This window comes from Natrix helvetica (genome assembly GCF_964273705.1).
Source record: "Natrix helvetica genome assembly, chromosome: 4".
NCBI classification, from domain to species: Eukaryota; Metazoa; Chordata; class Lepidosauria; order Squamata; family Natricidae; genus Natrix; species Natrix helvetica.
The window spans coordinates 3,430,089-3,447,484 of NC_138550.1; the positions used below are offsets into that span (position 1 = coordinate 3,430,089).

At 47.2% G+C, this 17,396-nt stretch overlaps 1 protein-coding gene across 1 annotated transcript in view; it reads right to left on the reverse strand.

The window, feature by feature from the left end:
• Positions 1–390: 390 nt before the first annotated feature.
• Positions 391–17,396, reverse strand: part of MYO7A (myosin VIIA) — a 122,545-nt gene continuing 105,539 nt past the window's right edge. The window contains exons 44-48 of the mRNA XM_081951757.1: positions 9,942–10,127; positions 7,533–7,649; positions 5,791–5,874; positions 3,351–3,470; positions 391–1,843 (exon numbers count right to left, since the gene is read on the reverse strand). Coding sequence (XP_081807883.1) covers positions 1,754–1,843; positions 3,351–3,470; positions 5,791–5,874; positions 7,533–7,649; positions 9,942–10,127 — 597 coding nt within the window. The 3' untranslated portion in view covers positions 391–1,753. The remainder of the gene's footprint in view (positions 1,844–3,350; positions 3,471–5,790; positions 5,875–7,532; positions 7,650–9,941; positions 10,128–17,396) is intronic.

A 17,396-nucleotide genomic window follows, 5' to 3' on the forward strand; every position in this document is an offset into this window, starting at 1 on the left:
AAGTGCTTTGGCCACCTAATGAGAAGGAAGGACTCCCTGGAGAAGAGCCTCATGCTGGGAATGATGGAGGGCAAAAGAAGAAGAAGGGGATGACAGAGAAGGAGGTGGCTGGATGGAGTCACGGAAGCAGTCGGCGTGAGCTTCAATGGACTCCAGAGGATGGGAGAGGACAGGAAGGCCTGGAGGAATGTGGTCCATAGCGTCGCGATGGGTCAGACACTACTTCGCAATTAACAACCTCTAAGTGAACATTCAAATCTCCCCATTCTGTGTTAAGGTTTGTGGATGAATTATAAGGAGAACATAACTGGGTGTCCACCTTACAATTATACTTCTATCTCGTCCCTCCATCTTCCTAAAACTCACCACATGCAAATCAGGAAATTCAAATTGGACAAATTTCTTTCTTTCTTTATTGTACATTCAAAATTGAAAAGAATTCAGTAGCGTTCCTCCTCCAGGAATATTTCATTGGAACACCAGCTTCCAGAAGGAGTGAACGGCATTCTGATTTTAAGGTTCAGCCCGGACTCATTTGTCAGCTCAATCCTAGACTGAACCTGGAATGAACACATTTTATTTTTAGCAACGTGTTTTCAGCGTCGTTCCTCAATTCAAGTTTCCCAAGGCAATGTCCCAAAAATTCCTTCACTTTCCACCCCTTAGAAATAGGGTATTTCTTTTTTAAACTTAATTTCTCCCCCCCCCCCAAAAAAAGGAGGCAGATCTATCAGAAATTTAACTCAAAGTGGTGTCAGTTTAGGTCAACTTTGAATAGTCCCCTTGCCGTGATAAATAAAGACAGAGAAAAACAGAATGACAGAGTTGGAAGGGGCCTTGGAGGTCTTCTAGTCCAACCCCCTGCTCAGGCAGGAGACCCTATAAAACTTCTGGGAGATGAGATCCACTTATCTTAAAGTTCCGGAGATTGAGAAATGCGGTTCTACGTAATTAATCTAAGACTGAATGAAGCTTTCTTGGTCCTCAGCAGCCTGGATTGGGGTCCATGCGAAGGACTTACATCCTTGTATATTTTAACAGAGTTGGAAGGGACCTTGGAGGTCTTCTAGCCCAACCTCCCTGTTCAGGAAGGAGACTCCAACCAAATTCTCAGTTCAGTTATTTCACATTGAAAGCCTCATCTCTCTGTTTGTCCAGCCAGTATTCCTTCTTCCTCCTTTTTTGTTGCAAAACATCCTTTTTTCTGTCTTTCCGACAGCTTTCTTTAAAAATACACACACACACACACACATAAACCCACTCTTTAAAAGATTACTTGATTTCTTCCCTCGGGAAACAAACAAACCAACAAACCCCCAGATTTTTTTTTTTAAATGGAATTATCCATTTCTAGCAGAGTTTTAGCTTCCTCAACGTCTTTCTCGTTTGCAAAAAGATCCAAACCGGAAGTCCTCTCCCTAGGCCCTAAAAAAAGCAGATTTTTCTTTTTTCAATCTGGTTTCACGTCCGAAAGAGAAGCAGAGGTGCATATCCCAGAAGCTGAGAAGAAAATAATAATAATATCCGCGCTGGTGAGGAAGAAAGATAGATGGTTAGGGGGTTTTGTTTTTTCCTCTCACAAGTAATCATCCTCGCTCGAAGTGGACGTTGGCTCGGAGTCCTCAGAATCCGACCGGTTTTCGGGAGGTGTCCGGCTCATTTTCCACACGTGGGTCACAAAAGATTTGCCCCAGCTGCAAGGGTAGCCCACGGCCCTCAGCTGGCAGAGGGGCGGCCAGCGGGTGGTCTCAGTTCACTTGCTCCCTTTTGCGCCCCTCTGCTTACTCATGGCGGTCAGCATCTGGCTGATGTAAGAGGTCAGCAAGTCGTCCATCTTGTAGCCCTGGCGCAAAAGAGAAGAAGGGGAGGGGAAATAGGTTCATTTTACCCACTGTACAAGTCCTTGGCTTGTCCCAAAAGTGCTTTTATTTTATTTTTCAAGAGGCCCCTGGACTTTCTTGTTTTGTTTTTTTTCTTCGAAGACGTTTCGCTTCTCGTCCAAGAAGCTTCTTCAGTTCTGACTGATGGTGGGCAGCGGGGGGTTACACTTACTTTGACCACTGGTTCGCCTTGCGCGTGCACGCCCGCTTCAAATGCATGTACACCTTCTACGCATGCACCCAGTTTTTTTTACCACAGTTTCGTTCGTCCATGTATGCTCCTGTGCACATGTGACACTTTTATGCATGCGCAGAAGCACCTGGGCGGGTGGGCAGAGCCTCCTGCTGCCGCTACTACAATCTCGCCTGATCTGGCCCGAACGGGGAGCAACCCACCTCTGGCCCAGCCTCAAAAAAGTGGCTAAATAGGATGGCATAGAGCTGGGCCGGGTGGACAGACTCACCCGTGATCTCCGCTACTGGTTCGCCTCAACCAGTCCGAACCGGCTGAATACCCCCTCTAATGGTGGGGAAGGGAAGGATTTATACTCCTTGCAGACAGCTGGTCATTTGCATCCTTTGAGAGAGTCGCTGAGGCCACTTGGAGGTTTTATCTGTGTCCTCAGGGTCCCCTGAGTGGTGCAAATGGTTCTTGCAGTCTGCAATTTTTCCCTCTGGAAATCCATTCCTTCTCCCACCCCATTCCAAGGGTCTTCACCCCAAATTGCATAGCTAAAAGTCTGTAGAGATCCTCAGTCATCCAGGTTGTCCCAAAGGTGCTTTTATTTCAAGAGGCAACTGGACTTTCTGGTTTTTCCTTGAGGATGTTTTTCTTCTCATCCAAGAAGCTTCTTCAGCTCTGACTGAACGGTGGAGGATGGAAGGATTTATATTCCTGGCAGTCATCTGGTCGTTAGTATTCTCTCTGAGAGTCGCTGAGGCCACTTGGAGGTTTGTCTCTGTCCTCAGGGTCACCCGAGGGGTGCAAATGGGTGTGGAGGCTTCTTGGAACTGCTAAAATATCCTGCAGAAAGCACAGCTCCACAACACAATCCTTTCAGCAGTTTCAAGAAGGCTCCACGCCCATTTGCACCACTCAGGGGACCCTGAGGACACAGTTAAAACTTCCAAGTGGTCTCAACGACCTCTAAAAGGATGCAAATGGCCAGCTGTCTGCAAGGAATATAAACCCTAAGCATATGGTTGTAAGACGAAGGCTAGCTATACGTGTTTGTGTGAGAGCCTGCCATTTCTTCATCCCAAAGGTGCTTTTCAGAACTGAAGAAGCTTCTTGGATGAGAAGTGAAATGTCTTCAAGGAAAAACATAGGAAGTTCAGTCGCCTTTGGAAAAAGCCTCTTTGGGACAATCATGGCTTGGGGGATGGAGCATCTCCCTAGACTTTCAGCCATTTCTATCACTGCTTCTCATCTTTCCTCCCGCCAACGCCCCGGCTACCTTTTCTCCTTACCAGTGAGGTCTCACACAGCAACTTGCTCCCTCGCACCAAATTGCCGATGGTGATGTGGAAGTAGGTGTTTCCGCTGCTCCAGTTGGAGATCTTCGTGAAGGGATGGGTGATGAGGATGTCCTAGAGACATGGACAAGGGGTTAGGCGCCTTTGGGGAAGGAAACGGAACATAGAACATAGAGGTCCTACTTCAAAGACCGGAACGGAAGAGAACAGAAGAAGATAAAGCATAGGACACAGAACATAGAACAGGACATAGAAGATAGAATATAGAAGTCCTATTTAAAGGACCGGAACGAAACAGAACAGAACAAAACATAGAACATAGGATATGGAGGTCCTACTTCAAAGACCGGAATGGAATAGAACAGGACAGGACAGGACATAGGACATAGAATATAGAGGTCCTACTTCAAGGAACGGAACAGAACATAGAACATAGGATATAAGACATAACATAGAGCATAGAACATAGAATATGGAGGTCCTACTTCAAAGACCGGAATGGAACAGAACAGAACAGGATAGGACATAGGACATAGAATATAGAGGTCCTACTTCAAAGGCCGGAACAGAACAGAAGAAAATAAAGCATAGGACACAGAACATAGAACAGGACATAGAAGATAGAATATAGAAGTCCTATTTAAAGGACCGGAATAAAACAGAACAGAACAAAACATAGAACATAGGATATAGGACATAGAATATAGAGGTCCTACTTCAAAGACCAGAATGGAACAGAACAGAAGAGGACGTAGGACATAGAAGATAGAGGTCCTACTTCAAGGAACAGAACGGAACAGAACAGAACAAAACATAGAACATAGGATATGGAGGTCCTACTTCAAAGACCGGAATGGAATAGAACAGGACAGGACAGGACATAGGACATAGAATATAGAGGTCCTACTTCAAGGAACGGAACAGAACAAAACATAGAACATGGGATATAAGACATAACATAGAGCATAGAACATAGAATATGGAAGTCGTACTTCAAAGACCGGAATGGAACAGAACAGAACAGAACAGGACATAGGACATAGAATATAGAGGTCCTACTTCAAAGACCGGAACAGAACAGAAGAAAATAAAGCATAGGACACAGAACATAGAACAGGACATAGAAGATAGAATATAGAAGTCCTATTTAAAGGACCGGAACGAAACAGAACAGAACAAAACATAACATAGGATATAGGACATAGAATATAGAGGTCCTACTTCAAAGACCAGAATGGAACAGAACAGAAGAGGACGTAGGACATAGAATATAGAGGTCCTACTTCAAGGAACAGAACAGAACAGAACAGAACAAAACATAGAACATAGGATATGGAGGTCCTACTTCAAAGACCGGAATGGAACAGAACAGAACAGGATAGGACATAGGACATAGAATATAGAGGTCCTACTTCAAAGACCGGAACAGAACAGAAGAAAATAAAGCATAGGACACAGAACATAGAACAGGACATAGAAGATAGAATATAGAAGTCCTATTTAAAGGACCGGAATAAAACAGAACAGAACAGAACAAAACATAGAACATAGGATATAGGACATAGAATATAGAGGTCCTACTTCAAAGACCAGAATGGAACAGAACAGAACGTAGGACATAGAAGATAGAGGTCCTACTTCAAGGAACAGAACGGAACAGAACAGAACAAAACATAGAACATAGGATATGGAGGTCCTACTTCAAAGACCGGAATGGAATAGAACAGGACAGGACAGGACATAGGACATAGAATATAGAGGTCCTACTTCAAGGAACGGAACAGAACAAAACATAGAACATGGGATATAAGACATAACATAGAGCATAGAACATAGAATATGGAGGTCGTACTTCAAAGACCGGAATGGAACAGAACAGAACAGAACAGGACATAGGACATAGAATATAGAGGTCCTACTTCAAAGACCGGAACAGAACAGAAGAAAATAAAGCATAGGACACAGAACATAGAACAGGACATAGAAGATAGAATATAGAAGTCCTATTTAAAGGACCGGAACGAAACAGAACAGAACAAAACATAGAACATAGGATATAGGACATAGAATATAGAGGTCCTACTTCAAAGACCAGAATGGAACAGAACAGAAGAGGACGTAGGACATAGAATATAGAGGTCCTACTTCAAGGAACAGAACGGAACAGAACAGAACAAAACATAGAACATAGGATATGGAGGTCCTACTTCAAAGACCGGAATGGAATAGAACAGGACAGGACAGGACATAGGACATAGAATATAGAGGTCCTACTTCAAGGAACGGAACAGAACAAAACATAGAACATAGGATATAAGACATAACATAGAGCATAGAACATAGAATATAGAGGTCCTACTTCAAAAACCAGAACGGAACGGAACAGAACAGGACATAGGACATAGAATATAGAAGCCCTACTTCAAGGACCTACCTTGCTTTTACGGTCAATGAGGCTGATGCCGTGTTTGTTGATGGCAACCAGGAGCAATTCTGGATAATTTGGGTCGGTGGTTTGCTGTTGAGAAAGGAAGGTGGGGGTGTGTTAGTCAGCTGAGAAGATGACGTGCAAACTAACGAGTGTAGTTCTGCTACCACAGCTCTACGGAAAATCCCACAACCATTCCATCCTGATCAGGAATATCCTTTTGTTACATCACAGACATGACTGTGAATAGTGGCGTGGTGGCCTAGAGGTAGAGCTCTCAGCCTCACCATGAGGAGGTCTGTGAGTTCGATCCTAGGTAGAGGCAGATATTTCTCTCTCTGGGCACGATGAGAATATAGCTCCTGAATATGACTCTGCATCGGCGACAGGAAGGGCATCGGGCCACTAAACACTCAGCTCCGTTCAGCTACCCAGACAACACCCTACAAGGGATTATGGGGTCGTTAAAAGAGGATGATGATGATGACAGTCATGACTGTGAATGCTGTAGGACAGGGATCGCCAAACCCCGATCTCTGGACCAGTGCCAGTCCGTGGCATGCCAGAAACCAGGCCATGCAAACAAGTAAAGCCCCATCTGTGGGATGCAGGCAGCATGCGAATCCACACACACCCTCCAGTCTGTGGCAAAAACCCTCTCTACAGAACCAGTCCCTGGTACCCAAAAGGTTGGGGGTCACTGCTATAGGAGATCAACCCCAGCATCATCGGTCTGATGGAAAGGATCCTGCAAAATCCCCATTCCCTCCTCACTTCAGGGAAGGATATTGCAAAATCTCCCTTCCCTCCCCACTCCAGGGGAAGGATAGTGCAAAATTCCCGTTCCCTCTCCACTCCAGAGGAAGGATACTGCAAAATCTCCAGTCCCTCCCCACTCCAGAGGAAGGATACTGCAAAATCTCCAGTCCCTCCCCACTCCAGAGGAAGGATACTGCAAAATCTCCAGTCCCTCCCCACTCCTGGGAAAGGATACTGCAAAATCCCCATTCCCTCCCCACTCCTGGGAAAGGATACTGCAAAATCTCCATTCCCTCCCCACTCCTGGGAAAGGATACTGCAAAATCCCCATTCCCTCCCCACTCCAGAGGAAGGATACTGCAAAATCTCCAGTCCCTCCCCACTCCAGGGGAAGGATACTGCAAAATCTCCAGTCCCTCCCCACTCCTGGGAAAGGATACTGCAAAATCCCCATTCCCTCCCCACTCCTGGGAAAGGATACTGCAAAATCTCCATTCCCTCCCCACTCCTGGGAAAGGATACTGCAAAATCCCCATTCCCTCCCCACTCCAGAGGAAGGATACTGCAAAATCTCCAGTCCCTCCCCACTCCAGGGGAAGGATACTGCAAAATCTCCAGTCCCTCCCCACTCCTGGGAAAGGATACTGCAAAATCTCCATTCCCTCCTCACTCCAGGGAAAGGATTCTGCAAAATCCCAATTCCCTCCACACTTGGGCCAGTCAGAGGTGGCATTTGCCGGTTCCCCAAATTACTCAAAATTTCCACTACGGGTTCTCCAGAACCTGTCAGAACCTGCTGGATTTCACCCCTAATTTAGGGGTCCATGAGAGGTATCACCCACCGCTCTCCTCTCAGAGAGGATTTCGTGAAAAAAAGGGGAGAATATTTGTTGCTCCTGGCCACAACATCTGCCCTTCAAGGTAGCCCAGCGTGTGACAGGGCTCCTTCCTCACTTCTTAAGCGCTACCCAGGTTGCTCGCATCCTCACCTTCACTTCGAAGAAGGCCGATCCAAAGGTGGGCCACCGGAATATAATCTTGAGGAAAGCCAACTTCGCCTCTTCCCTCGTTTTGCCTGCGTGTTTGTTGAAATAGGCCACAATGGACTGCAAGAGAGAGTAGAGTCAAGCATCACAATCTGTGATGACCCGGGACACGGCACAAAGGTCATGCAACCACCTGAGAGGTCAAACTCCCATTTAATGCTCCAAATTCCACCCCCCCCCCAATGCTCCCACGTTCTTGGCAAGTCCCAGAGCAAAGCGCGAGTGAGTGTGCGTACACGCACTCACCCATATACACATACCAGCTTTTGCCATGCTTTTTTCGCCCTCCCCAGGCTCCAGAGGCTTTCTAGGAGCCCGGGGAGGGCAAAAACAGCCTCCCCCGTCCCCCCGAAGGCAAAAAATGCCCCTATGAGCAAACCGGAAGTTCTGGAACGGACTTCCGGAGCCTTCAGGGAAGCCTCCTGAAGGCTCCGGAGGGTGAAAAACGGCCCTATGAGCAAACCGGAAGTTTGTTCCTGAATGTCCGGTTTGCCCGTAGGGTTGGTTTTTTGTCCTCCGGAAACTTCAAGAAAGCCTCCAGAGGGCGAATAACGGCCTCAAAAGAAGGCCGAAGTCAGCTGGCCAGCGCGCATATGCTCCACGTGCCACAGGTTCAGCATTACGGCCCTATACAATTTCAGATAAACCGTTGCCCAATCTCTTCTTAAAAACCTCCAGGGATGAAGCACATACAACCTCTCAATAGTAGTAACTGGGAGAGGGATCTTGGAGTCCTAGTGGACAACCATTTAAATAGGAGCCAGCTGTGTGCGCAGCTGCCAAAAAAGCCAACACAGTTCTAGGCTGCATCAACAGAGGGAGAGAATCAAGATCACGTGAAGGGTTAATACCACTTTATAAGGCCTTGGTAAGGCCACACTTGGAATACTGCATTCAGTTCTGGTCGCCACGATGTAGAAAAGATGTGGAGACTCTAGAAAGAGTGCAGAGAAGAGCAACAAAGAGGATTAGGGGACTGGAGGCTAAAACATATGAAGAACGGTTGCAGGAACTGGGTATGTTTAGCAACCTGGGTAGCGCTTTAAGAGAAAGAAGGACTAGGGGAGACATGATAGCAGTCTTCCAATATCTCAGGGGTTGCCACAAAGAAGAGGGAGTCAAACTATTCTCCAAGGCACCCGAGGGTAGAACAAGAAGCAATGGGTGGAAACTAATCAAGGAGAGAAGCAACTTAGAACTAAGGAGAAATTTCCTGACAGTTAGAACAATTAATCAGTGGAACAGAAGTTGCCTCCAGAAGTTGTGAATGCCCCAACACTGGAAGTCTTTAAGAAGATGTTGGATAGCCATCTGTCTGAAACGGTGTAGGGTTTCCTGCCTAGGCAGGGGGTTGGACTAGAAGGCCTCCAAGGTCCCTTCCAACTCTACTATTGTATTGTATTATACTTCTGGAGGCAAGTTGTTCCACTGGTTAATTGTTCTCACTGTCAGGAAATTTCTCCTTCGTTCTAGGTTGCTTCTCTCCTTGGTTAGTTTCCAACCATTGCTTCTTGACTTGCCTTCAAGTACTTTAGAAAATAATTTGGCCTGCTCATCTCTGTTGAAGCCCCTCGATTATTGGAAAACTGTAATCCTGTGCCCCTTGCTCTTCTTTCCATTAAATTAGATGTACCCAGTCCCCTAATCCTCTTGGTTGCTCTTCTCTGCACTCTTTCCAGAGTCTCAACGTCTTTTTTATAACGTGGTGACCAAAACTGGTTGCGGTACTTTAGGTGTAGTCTTACTACAGAGACAGACAGGTAACAGCTAATCCTTGACTTACGACCCCAACTGAACCCAACATTCCTGTTGCTAAGTGAGACATTTATTAAGAGAGCTTTCCGACATTTTGCGACTTTTCTTGCCACCGTTGTTAAGTGGATCGCTGCAGTTGTTGACTTGGTCGTTAAGCGAATCCGGCTTCCTCATTGATTGGGCTTGTCGGAAGGGTTGCAAAAGAGGATCACGTGACTCCCCCCCCCCAAGACACTGCAACCGTCATAAATATGAGTCAGCTGGCAAAGCCATCTTAATTTTGATCATATGACATGGGGATGCTAAAACAGTTGTAAGTGTGAAAAATTGTCACGTTACTTTTTTCAGTACCGTTGCAACTTCAAATGGTTACTAAATGAACTCCCGTAAGTCGAGGACTATCTGTAGACAGACAGACAGAGATGGGAGTAGACCAGGGGTGTCCAAACTTGGGAACTTTAAGACTTGTGGACTTCAACTCCCAGAATTCCCCAGCCAGCCATGCTGGCTGGGGAATTCTGGGAGTTGAAGTCCACAAGTCTTAAAGTTCCCAAGTTTGGACACCCCTGGAGTAGACAATTCCTGGAGCAAACTTACTCTTTTCCAGTCGTCCGGTGACAGCTGGCGAATTAATGGTTCGGGCACCAAATCCTTGAGAAGTTTCGGAATATTAGGAAAACACGATTTATCATCTTCAAATTTCACCCTGTAGATCAGGGCTCCAAGCTGTAGGATCTCTTCTCGCGTGCACTTATGGTAGCCGCGAAGATACTTTGGTAACTCCTGTGCCAGGAAGGAAGTCAGATAGCGGTGAGACGACATTCTGAATCATTCTCAAAAGGGGATGAAGGAAAACATGGGATCCTGGATGGCCTCTGACCTTGAGTCTTTCCTTGGAGACATTTCACGAGCCAACTAGGGAATGTCATCAGTGCTAGAGGGAAGGGGTGGGTGGGTTTGCTCTCAGCTTATACACTGGTGGCCGGCCGTTTCTGCGTTAGCGGGAGCGATTGCGGTGGTTCTTTCCTTGAGTTGTTTCGGTGCTCTCTGACCTTGGTTGTTTTCTTGCAGGCGTTTTGTGACCATGCTAGGTAACGTCATCAGTACTAGAAGGGAGAGGAGGAGGAGAACTTTGGGGTTCTCTCTGAGCTTGGTTGCTTTCTTGTTTCCTCCTCCAACTCTCCCTTCTAGTACTGATGATATTACCTAGTTTGGTCATAAAACACCTGCAAGAAAACAGCCAAGTTCAGAGAGCACCAAGGACCCCATAATCTTCCTCCTCCTCCTCCTCCTTTCTTCTCCTCCTCCTTTCTTCTCCTCCTCCTTTCTTCTCCTCCTCCTCCTCCTCCTCCTCCTCCTCTCCCTTCTAGTACTGATGATATTACCTAGTTTGATCATAAAATGCCTGCAAGAAAACAACTAAATTCAGAGAGCACCAAGGACCCCATAATCTTCCTCCTCCTCCTCCTTTCTTCTCCTCCTCCTTTCTTCTTCTCCTCCTCCTTTCTCCTCCTCCTCCTCCTTTCTTCTCCTCCTCCTCCTTTCTCCTCCTCCTCCTTTCTCCTCCTCCTCCTTTCTTCTCCTCCTCCTCCTTTCTTCTCCTCCTCCTTTCTCCTCCTCCTCCTCTCTCTTCTAATATTGATGATATTACCTAGTTTGATCATAAAATGCCTGCAAGAAAACAACTAAATTCAGAGAGCACCAAGGACCCCATAATCTTCCTCCTCCTCCTCCTTTCTTCTTCTCCTCCTCCTCCTCCTCCTCCTCCTTTCTTCTTCTCCTCCTCCTTTCTCCTCCTCCTCCTCCTTTCTTCTCCTCCTCCTCCTTTCTCCTCCTCCTCCTTTCTCCTCCTCCTCCTCCTTTCTTCTCCTCCTCCTTTCTCCTCCTCCTCCTTTCTCCTCCTCCTCCTTTCTTCTCCTCCTCCTCCTTTCTTCTCCTCCTCCTTTCTCCTCCTCCTCCTCCTTTCTCCTCCTCCTCCTTTCTCCTCCTCCTCCTTTCTCCTCCTCCTCCTCCTTTCTTCTCCTCCTCCTTTCTCCTCCTCCTCCTCTCTCTTCTAATATTGATGATATTACCTAGTTTGATCATAAAATGCCTGCAAGAAAACAACTAAATTCAGAGAGCACCAAGGACCCCATAATCTTCCTCCTCCTCCTCCTTTCTTCTTCTCCTCCTCCTCCTTTCTCCTCCTCCTCCTTTCTCCTCCTCCTCCTTTCTTCTCCTCCTCCTCCTTTCTTCTCCTCCTCCTTTCTCCTCCTCCTCCTCTCTCTTCTAATATTGATGATATTACCTAGTTTGATCATAAAATGCCTGCAAGAAAACAACTAAATTCAGAGAGCACCAAGGACCCCATAATCTTCCTCCTCCTCCTCCTTTCTTCTTCTCCTCCTTTCTCCTCCTCCTCCTTTCTTCTTCTCCTCCTCCTTTCTCCTCCTCCTCCTTTCTCCTCCTCCTCCTTTCTTCTCCTCCTCCTCCTCCTCCTCCTCCTCCTTTCTCCTCCTCCTCCTCTCCCTTCTAATATTGATGATATTACCTAGTTTGATCATAAAATGCCTGCAAGAAAACAACTAAATTCAGAGAGCACCAAGGACCCCATAATCTTCCTCCTCCTCCTCCTTTCTTCTTCTCCTCCTTTCTCCTCCTCCTCCTTTCTTCTTCTCCTCCTCCTTTCTCCTCCTCCTCCTTTCTCCTCCTCCTCCTTTCTTCTCCTCCTCCTCCTCCTCCTCCTCCTCCTTTCTCCTCCTCCTCCTCTCCCTTCTAATATTGATGATATTACCTAGTTTGATCATAAAATGCCTGCAAGAAAACAACTAAATTCAGAGAGCACCAAGGACCCCATAATCTTCCTCCTCCTCCTCCTTTCTTCTCCTCCTCCTTTCTTCTTCTCCTCCTCCTTTCTCCTCCTCCTCCTCCTTTCTTCTCCTCCTCCTCCTTTCTCCTCCTCCTCCTTTCTCCTCCTCCTCCTTTCTTCTCCTCCTCCTCCTTTCTTCTCCTCCTCCTTTCTCCTCCTCCTCCTCCTTTCTTCTCCTCCTCCTCCTTTCTCCTCCTCCTCCTTTCTCCTCCTCCTCCTTTCTTCTCCTCCTCCTCCTTTCTTCTCCTCCTCCTTTCTCCTCCTCCTCCTTTCTTCTCCTCCTCCTCCTTTCTTCTCCTCCTCCTCCTCCTTTCTCCTCCTCCTCCTTTCTTCTTCTCCTCCTCCTCCTTTCTCCTCCTCCTCCTTTCTCCTCCTCCTCCTTTCTTCTCCTCCTCCTCCTTTCTTCTCCTCCTCCTTTCTCCTCCTCCTCCTCTCTCTTCTAATATTGATGATATTACCTAGTTTGATCATAAAATGCCTGCAAGAAAACAACTAAATTCAGAGAGCACCAAGGACCCCATAATCTTCCTCCTCCTCCTCCTTTCTTCTTCTCCTCCTCCTCCTTTCTCCTCCTCCTCCTTTCTCCTCCTCCTCCTTTCTTCTCCTCCTCCTCCTCCTCCTCCTCCTCCTCCTTTCTCCTCCTCCTCCTCTCTCTTCTAATATTGATGATATTACCTAGTTTGATCATAAAATGCCTGCAAGAAAACAACTAAATTCAGAGAGCACCAAGGACCCCATAATCTTCCTCCTCCTCCTCCTTTCTTCTCCTCCTCCTTTCTTCTTCTCCTCCTCCTTTCTCCTCCTCCTCCTCCTTTCTTCTCCTCCTCCTCCTTTCTCCTCCTCCTCCTTTCTCCTCCTCCTCCTTTCTTCTCCTCCTCCTCCTTTCTTCTCCTCCTCCTTTCTCCTCCTCCTCCTCTCTCTTCTAATATTGATGATATTACCTAGTTTGATCATAAAATGCCTGCAAGAAAACAACTAAATTCAGAGAGCACCAAGGACCCCATAATCTTCCTCCTCCTCCTCCTTTCTTCTTCTCCTCCTCCTCCTTTCTCCTCCTCCTCCTTTCTCCTCCTCCTCCTTTCTTCTCCTCCTCCTCCTCCTCCTCCTCCTCCTTTCTCCTCCTCCTCCTCTCCCTTCTAATATTGATGATATTACCTAGTTTGATCATAAAATGCCTGCAAGAAAACAACTAAATTCAGAGAGCACCAAGGACCCCATAATCTTCCTCCTCCTCCTCCTTTCTTCTTCTCCTCCTCCTCCTTTCTCCTCCTCCTCCTTTCTCCTCCTCCTCCTTTCTTCTCCTCCTCCTCCTCCTCCTCCTCCTCCTTTCTCCTCCTCCTCCTCTCCCTTCTAATATTGATGATATTACCTAGTTTGATCATAAAATGCCTGCAAGAAAACAACTAAATTCAGAGAGCACCAAGGACCCCATAATCTTCCTCCTCCTCCTCCTTTCTTCTTCTCCTCCTCCTCCTTTCTCCTCCTCCTCCTTTCTCCTCCTCCTCCTTTCTTCTCCTCCTCCTCCTCCTCCTCCTCCTCCTTTCTCCTCCTCCTCCTCTCCCTTCTAATATTGATGATATTACCTAGTTTGATCATAAAATGCCTGCAAGAAAACAACTAAATTCAGAGAGCACCAAGGACCCCATAATCTTCCTCCTCCTCCTCCTTTCTTCTCCTCCTCCTTTCTTCTTCTCCTCCTCCTTTCTCCTCCTCCTCCTCCTTTCTTCTCCTCCTCCTCCTTTCTCCTCCTCCTCCTTTCTCCTCCTCCTCCTTTCTTCTCCTCCTCCTCCTTTCTTCTCCTCCTCCTTTCTCCTCCTCCTCCTCTCTCTTCTAATATTGATGATATTACCTAGTTTGATCATAAAATGCCTGCAAGAAAACAACTAAATTCAGAGAGCACCAAGGACCCCATAATCTTCCTCCTCCTCCTCCTTTCTTCTTCTCCTCCTCCTCCTTTCTCCTCCTCCTCCTTTCTCCTCCTCCTCCTTTCTTCTCCTCCTCCTCCTCCTCCTCCTCCTCCTTTCTCCTCCTCCTCCTCTCCCTTCTAATATTGATGATATTACCTAGTTTGATCATAAAATGCCTGCAAGAAAACAACTAAATTCAGAGAGCACCAAGGACCCCATAATCTTCCTCCTCCTCCTCCTTTCTTCTCCTCCTCCTTTCTTCTTCTCCTCCTCCTTTCTCCTCCTCCTCCTCCTTTCTTCTCCTCCTCCTCCTTTCTCCTCCTCCTCCTTTCTCCTCCTCCTCCTTTCTTCTCCTCCTCCTCCTTTCTTCTCCTCCTCCTTTCTCCTCCTCCTCCTCTCTCTTCTAATATTGATGATATTACCTAGTTTGATCATAAAATGCCTGCAAGAAAACAACTAAATTCAGAGAGCACCAAGGACCCCATAATCTTCCTCCTCCTCCTCCTTTCTTCTTCTCCTCCTCCTCCTTTCTCCTCCTCCTCCTTTCTCCTCCTCCTCCTTTCTTCTCCTCCTCCTCCTTTCTTCTCCTCCTCCTTTCTCCTCCTCCTCCTTTCTCCTCCTCCTCCTCCTTTCTTCTCCTCCTCCTTTCTCCTCCTCCTCCTCTCTCTTCTAATATTGATGATATTACCTAGTTTGATCATAAAATGCCTGCAAGAAAACAACTAAATTCAGAGAGCACCAAGGACCCCATAATCTTCCTCCTCCTCCTCCTTTCTTCTTCTCCTCCTCCTCCTTTCTCCTCCTCCTCCTTTCTCCTCCTCCTCCTTTCTTCTCCTCCTCCTCCTCCTCCTCCTCCTCCTTTCTCCTCCTCCTCCTCTCCCTTCTAATATTGATGATATTACCTAGTTTGATCATAAAATGCCTGCAAGAAAACAACTAAATTCAGAGAGCACCAAGGACCCCATAATCTTCCTCCTCCTCCTCCTTTCTTCTTCTCCTCCTTTCTCCTCCTCCTCCTTTCTTCTTCTCCTCCTCCTTTCTCCTCCTCCTCCTTTCTCCTCCTCCTCCTTTCTTCTCCTCCTCCTCCTCCTCCTCCTCCTCCTTTCTCCTCCTCCTCCTCTCCCTTCTAATATTGATGATATTACCTAGTTTGATCATAAAATGCCTGCAAGAAAACAACTAAATTCAGAGAGCACCAAGGACCCCATAATCTTCCTCCTCCTCCTCCTTTCTTCTCCTCCTCCTTTCTTCTTCTCCTCCTCCTTTCTCCTCCTCCTCCTCCTTTCTTCTCCTCCTCCTCCTTTCTCCTCCTCCTCCTTTCTCCTCCTCCTCCTTTCTTCTCCTCCTCCTCCTTTCTTCTCCTCCTCCTTTCTCCTCCTCCTCCTCCTTTCTCCTCCTCCTCCTTTCTCCTCCTCCTCCTTTCTTCTCCTCCTCCTCCTTTCTTCTCCTCCTCCTTTCTCCTCCTCCTCCTCTCTCTTCTAATATTGATGATATTACCTAGTTTGATCATAAAATGCCTGCAAGAAAACAACTAAATTCAGAGAGCACCAAGGACCCCATAATCTTCCTCCTCCTCCTCCTTTCTTCTCCTCCTCCTTTCTTCTTCTCCTCCTCCTTTCTCCTCCTCCTCCTCCTTTCTCCTCCTCCTCCTTTCTCCTCCTCCTCCTTTCTCCTCCTCCTCCTCCTTTCTCCTCCTCCTCCTTTCTCCTCCTCCTCCTTTCTCCTCCTCCTCCTTTCTTCTCCTCCTCCTCCTTTCTTCTCCTCCTCCTTTCTTCTCCTCCTCCTCCTTTCTCCTCCTCCTCCTTTCTCCTCCTCCTCCTTTCTTCTCCTCCTCCTCCTTTCTTCTCCTCCTCCTTTCTCCTCCTCCTCCTCTCCCTTCTAATATTGATGATATTACCTAGTTTGATCATAAAATGCCTGCAAGAAAACAACTAAATTCAGAGAGCACCAAGGACCCCATAATCTTCCTCCTCCTCCTCCTTTCTTCTCCTCCTCCTTTCTTCTTCTCCTCCTCCTTTCTCCTCCTCCTCCTCCTTTCTTCTCCTCCTCCTCCTTTCTCCTCCTCCTCCTTTCTCCTCCTCCTCCTTTCTTCTCCTCCTCCTCCTTTCTTCTCCTCCTCCTTTCTCCTCCTCCTCCTCCTTTCTTCTCCTCCTCCTCCTTTCTCCTCCTCCTCCTTTCTCCTCCTCCTCCTTTCTTCTCCTCCTCCTCCTTTCTTCTCCTCCTCCTTTCTCCTCCTCCTCCTTTCTTCTCCTCCTCCTCCTTTCTTCTCCTCCTCCTTTCTCCTCCTCCTCCTCTCCCTTCTAATATTGATGATATTACCTAGTTTGATCATAAAATGCCTGCAAGAAAACAACTAAATTCAGAGAGCACCAAGGACCCCATAATCTTCCTCCTCCTCCTCCTTTCTTCTCCTCCTCCTTTCTTCTTCTCCTCCTCCTTTCTCCTCCTCCTCCTCCTTTCTTCTCCTCCTCCTCCTTTCTCCTCCTCCTCCTTTCTCCTCCTCCTCCTTTCTTCTCCTCCTCCTCCTTTCTTCTCCTCCTCCTTTCTCCTCCTCCTCCTTTCTTCTCCTCCTCCTCCTTTCTTCTCCTCCTCCTTTCTCCTCCTCCTCCTTTCTTCTCCTCCTCCTCCTTTCTTCTCCTCCTCCTTTCTCCTCCTCCTCCTCTCCCTTCTAATATTGATGATATTACCTAGTTTGATCATAAAATGCCTGCAAGAAAACAACTAAATTCAGAGAGCACCAAGGACCCCATAATCTTCCTCCTCCTCCTCCTTTCTTCTTCTCCTCCTCCTCCTTTCTCCTCCTCCTCCTTTCTCCTCCTCCTCCTTTCTTCTCCTCCTCCTCCTCCTCCTCCTCCTCCTTTCTCCTCCTCCTCCTCTCCCTTCTAATATTGATGATATTACCTAGTTTGATCATAAAATGCCTGCAAGAAAACAACTAAATTCAGAGAGCACCAAGGACCCCATAATCTTCCTCCTCCTCCTCCTTTCTTCTCCTCCTCCTTTCTTCTTCTCCTCCTCCTTTCTCCTCCTCCTCCTCCTTTCTTCTCCTCCTCCTCCTTTCTCCTCCTCCTCCTTTCTCCTCCTCCTCCTTTCTTCTCCTCCTCCTCCTTTCTCCTCCTCCTCCTTTCTCCTCCTCCTCCTCTCTCTTCTAATATTGATGATATACCTAGTCCTTTCTTCTTCTCCTCCTCCTCCTTTCTCCTCCTCCTCCTTTCTCCTCCTCCTCCTTTCTTCTCCTCCTCCTCCTCCTCCTCCTCCTCCTTTCTCCTCCTCCTCCTCTCCCTTCTAATATTGATG